General features: G+C 49.2%; 1 protein-coding gene across 2 annotated transcripts; it reads right to left on the bottom strand.

Annotated features, from left to right (window-relative positions):
* Positions 1 to 3,366: 3,366 nt before the first annotated feature.
* LOC120664885 (bisdemethoxycurcumin synthase-like) lies at positions 3,367 to 4,867 on the bottom strand. Of its 2 annotated transcripts, XM_039944273.1 has the most exons (3): positions 4,622 to 4,867; positions 3,748 to 4,460; positions 3,367 to 3,681 (listed from the first exon to the last, which is right to left on the bottom strand). In XM_039944273.1, exons 1-3 carry the CDS (start codon positions 4,809 to 4,811, stop codon positions 3,469 to 3,471), a joined length of 1,116 nt encoding a protein of 371 aa, XP_039800207.1. In that variant the 5' UTR covers positions 4,812 to 4,867; the 3' UTR covers positions 3,367 to 3,468. The 2 variants fall into 2 exon arrangements, with proteins under 2 accessions (XP_039800207.1, XP_039800200.1); XM_039944266.1 differs by having other exon boundaries at positions 3,367 to 4,460; positions 4,622 to 4,863.
* Between the last annotated feature and the right edge of the window lie 206 nt (positions 4,868 to 5,073).

Genomic DNA, 5,073 nt, shown 5'->3' with positions numbered 1-5,073 from the left:
ATTTACATGTTATCAAGATAATGTACATGTACTATTGTATATTATATTCGATAAATTAAGGTGAAGGATATTGTACTTGTATCCTCGCAAAAAAGATATTATTGTACTTGTAAATATAATGCTCCAAAGTGACTACCATTGCCATAAAATGGTACATTCGTCCCTGCAAATGGCTCGGTTTAGTACCGAAGAAGCGGTACCGAGCGGGGCGCCGGTACTAACCGAGGGTTCCCGCCTAGTACTAGAAAGTGTCCATTTTTTTAGCAGTGTCTATGGGAGTTTTGCAATCATGCCAATGGAGGATGGTTGGCTAGGGCTAGCCAACATTATTATTAGGTAGGTGCAAGATTGGAACGATGCGGGGTCATTGACTTTGGCAACTTGATCCTGGAATCTCGTTGTCACCACGCACGTGTAGTTTGCACCTTAATCCTGGAATCTTCCTGCGAGGAATGGTGCTGGAGTCTTCACAGTTGAACTCAAATCAGGAAGGGTGGGGAAGATAAGTAAGCCAGAGTACTATGACGTCGTCTTCCCCTTGCAATCTCCAGAGCAGAGCATGACAGCCATGGACGCTTGGCTGGCAGCCAAGCCAGGCCGAAGCAGTTGCGCCGGTGGCTAGAAGCCGGTAGCAAGTGTCGTTGATCCCACATGTCACCCTGTACATGGTCCGGTTGGAACCCAACTCAACCCGTAAACCATCCCATCCCAAGCCGCGTTGAAAGTCCAGCCCGTGATGGATTCTATCTGGTTCTGAGCCGTACAACCCATCTCAGGTTATCCTCGTCTTCTTTGTCTTTGCATCCTCCAGATGACCTCCACGCGAGGATTTGCGAGATCCACAGTTCAGCAACGACCTGACAGCCTAGGAGCTGCCCGAGGTCGGCACGGAAGTGGCCGGCCATCTCGGCTGGGCACCTCCACCTCCCATCGGCCACCGCGGTAGCCGCGAGGTGAAGCCGCAGGCGATTGGGCGAAGTGGGAGAAGCCAGTCTTTTGCATGCCGCCTTCATAGATGCGCAACAACCTGGCCAAGATTCCTGTACTCCAATTCAAGATTCGAAGTTCGATTTTGTGGCTGCGCCGCGCCGGCTTCATCTCTCGCGCACCCTCCAACTTCTGTTTCCAACGCTTATGCAAGGTTCCGGTGGCGGCGCCATCTCTCGTAGCGCCGTTTCTGGGTTGCATTGCTATTAAGCCGTGGAAACCAAACCGCTGCACAGCGCCTCCTGTGGGTTGGGTCGGGTTTTGCCCATAAACCATGTAAACCGGACCATGAACAGTGGGACCCGCATGGGGTCCGCACGGCCATGGGACAGCATGGAGGTTATGGCATGGTGGCGGCTAGGGCATGGTCTGCCCGCGTGCCAGCATAACCGTCGGTGACGGCGCAGCCGTTCTGACGGGTCTAATGCTGTAACAATCAAATAAAGTTGAGTGAAAGCATCTTTAGCTCACCAAGAAGTCTCATATGTGCTTGGTTTGGTCGGAGATGGTGCAAGAAGATCTGGCTACAAGCGCCGGCATGGTGGAGGCAGCGCACTGCAGCGGTGTCGTCGCCGTTCCCGGCGATTCACAACACCACCGTCAGACCTTTTCAGTAGCGCGTTCAACAGGTTAAGGAAACAAGAAAACGAGTGAATCAAAGCAAAGGGAGGTCGGGGTGAGAGGGCGGACGACGATTGAGGTGACCAGGATTCAATGGGGGGCCTAGAGCGTAAACGTGGGCGGGTAAGAGAACATCCGGTTAGAAAAACAATTGGTTTTCGGCAGAAACATCTCCCAATAACTGGTAATTTCTATGGGTTTACCCTCCCTCCCACCACCCTCAACCCCAACAGGCGGGTCCAACTTGAGGGGTATGGTGGGCCCGATTTGGATGAGAAATTTTTTCAATTGTTTTCGATCTTATTTATAGTATAGTTATATTATATTCAAGATAGATGTGCCTTGGAGTTACTAGTTAATTTTTTAAGTAACCTTAAGTTGTTGGTGTGATATTTTGTAGTCCCCTTTTTGGCAAATCTGAAACTCACATCACAAAACACAACCTTGTGAACCTTTGGAAATTTCATTGAGAAATCATTACCTAATTTTCTTTGTGGCCTTTTTAGTTTGTTTACTCTTCTTTAAGTATTATTACACTGTAGACAGTTATTAGGTACTCTACTGCTTCATCCTAAAAGATTGTATATATAGAGCTTGAAACAACTTTAACTTGTGTGCTTGGTACTTTTTGGTTTTCAGATTGCTAGCAGAAAATGGTTATATCCAGCTGAGACAGATTAATCACTACTGATCCTAAAGTATGGTAGAACCTGGCCAGTTCAAAAATCCATCAAGCTGAGTTTGCTGACGTTAGTATTTTGAACTTTCAGGGCTGATGCATTGAAATGTTCGTCTTGGGTAGTTTAATTTATTTCAAGTATATATAAACCACACCAACCACCATGCATAAGCTCAGTTGTAGGCCTTGAGGCATCTAGTTGGCTGATCATGACTGGCGGTGAAGACTACGAAATTTAGAGTTAATCATGGTCGGTATTTCTGTGATCATGACCTTCACCGACCTCTGCAAGGATGTGGTCTTTGAAGTGATCGTGACACTCATCCCCTTGGTACAAAAGCAGCCGTAGAACCTATAACAAGTAGTTATCATTCATATCAAATAATTATAATAAAATTGGAAAAGAAAAAGAAAAATGGGGAAAAAGAGAAAAGGGAAAGAGAGAGAGAGAGAGAAAGGGAGAGAAAGCGAGCGCACGCCGGCGGAATTCGCGGCGGCCACTGCAGCCTGGTCGGCCACGTGCGCCGCGACGTCCGGTCGGACGACGCACGCGTAGCGAGGAGAAAAAGAGAGACGGCACAGCGGTCGGAATCAGCTGTTGGGTCAGGGAAAGATTTTTGGAAGGATTGAGCTCAACGATGAAAAGAATTTTGAAAAATTATTTTTAGCTTGCGATTTAATGGGTAAATTTTCGGGATGTTACATCATGACTGACGGTGAAGACTGGAAATTTATAATATCAGGTTCCAATTATTTGAATATCAAAATCTGTTTCCTTTTGCTATTTATATATTATATATTCGCCATTCATTTCAAATTATATATTGGTCACATTCCGTTTGGTTCCAATCTTTATCACGTGTAGGAGACAGCGTTTGCATTGTTGTAGCAGCCTTACTATCCCTGTTTAAAAATAACATTTGTGGTATTATGAATCACAAAATCCAAGTCAATGATGTACTGGCCCCACAAACTAGTTATCAGCTGTATCGGACTCAATTATTTAAGCCCACAGCGCCAGCATCCATGCTGCAACGAATAGACAATCCATATCTGCACATGTCTAGTGTGAGTAGTTCTAAACTTTCAATCACTCACTCGCGAGTAAAGCTTTCACTTTATTTATTTCTGAATTAAAAAAAATACAAATTATTCGTACAACTTCCAACTTTCAACAGCTATTACTTTGTAGCGTGCAGCACCATGGTCTCGACAGTGAATCCCGGTCCAAAGCCCACCAGCATCCCCCACTCTGCAGCCTTATCGCCTTCCTCGTCCATTCGCCGGCGCAGCTCCTCGAGTACGAATATCACCGTCGCGGAGAGCATGTTTCCGTAGTCACTCACCACAGTTCGGCTCGGTGCTAGCTTCCTGGGCTCCAATCCAAGAGCCGACTCGACGCGGTCCAGAATTCCGCGGCTGCCCGGATGGACTGCCCAGAAGAGGTCGTTCCACTTCCCCTCGACGCCATTAACGGCCAGCGCACCAGACGCATCAAGTAGGCAGCGCTCGATATTCTGCGCGACGAACTTCGGCAGGTTGAAGGCGATGTCGATGTCGATACCGCCTTCCCCGAGTCGCACGTTGAGCTGCTTCTCCGACCCCGGCACCAGGGCCTGCGACGCGGACACCATCTCAAAGAGCGGGCGCTCGCCGGGGTGCGTGGCGTCGGCACCAACGACGACTGCACCCGCGCCGTCGCCGAACAGCGCCTGCGGGATGAGGGTGCCAAAGCTGTCCCCTTCGTGGGGGGCTCGAAAGGTGGTGATGGTGAGCTCGACGCAGACCACGAGCACACGCGCGCCGCGGTTGTTCTCGGCGAGGTCCTTGGCTAGGCGAAGGGCGGTGCAGCCGGCCGCGCAGCCGTTGAGCTGGAGCACGGTCCGGCAGACATCGGGGCGGAGGCCGAGGAGTGTGGCCAGCCCGAGTTCCGCGCCCGGTGAGCGGGCTTCGGAGTTGGTGCTGACGATGAGGTGGGTGATGTCGGTGGCCGGGCGGCCCCATCTCGTGATGGCCTTGGCGGCGGCCGACGCGGCGAGCTCTGGAGCAGCCTTGGCGACGATGTCGAGCCGCGCGTCCAAGGCCGAGGACGTCCCGTCAAGCAAGCCCGGGTGGGCATTGAGCACTGCCTCCGTGTGGTGAAAGAAACGTTTCTCCAGCCCCGTGATCCGACCTAATAATTAGTTCAATTATTTGATGAATGATCGTGTTAATGTATCACGTACTTGATCTTTTCGAGAGTTCTAAAGAATCAAACTTTGCAGAAAAAAGACCTGTAATTTGGAAGAAAGAAAAACAGAGTAATAACAAGTACATATTGACATGCTTGCTTACATAGTTTCTTGAATGTTTCTTTGAGGTCGGTGAGGTGCTCCTTGTTTGTGACACGAAAATAGTAGTCGGGAAACTCCTCCTGAAGCACGCAGTTTGTTGGATTTGCGGTGCCAATAGCGAGCATGGCTGCTGGGCCATCAGCACGCTGCGCACGCCGGATCTCACGTAGTGTGGCTAGTGTGGTTGCCATCGTCTCTAACTTTGGGAGTATAGTAGTAGCTATAGGCAACGGCCGGTATCAAGGAAGATGACTGATGATGAGCATGGGTGGGATGGGGCGTGGATTATATATAGTGTCCGGAGTATCTTGCTGTTGTGTGCGGTCAGATGCATTTCCCACATCTATTAATCATATATTATTTAAGGTGTGTAACCTAACCCGTGCATTAATTGAGGAGGTTAACCTTACTAACCTATTATATAAGTGAGGAGGGTAAAAATTGGTGGGTGGG

This window comes from Panicum virgatum, chromosome 2K, assembly GCF_016808335.1.
Source record: "Panicum virgatum strain AP13 chromosome 2K, P.virgatum_v5, whole genome shotgun sequence".
In the NCBI taxonomy this organism is placed as follows: domain Eukaryota; kingdom Viridiplantae; phylum Streptophyta; class Magnoliopsida; order Poales; family Poaceae; genus Panicum; species Panicum virgatum.
The sequence above is the reverse complement of the archived record's forward strand: the minus strand, read 5'-3'. Positions and strand labels throughout refer to the sequence as shown.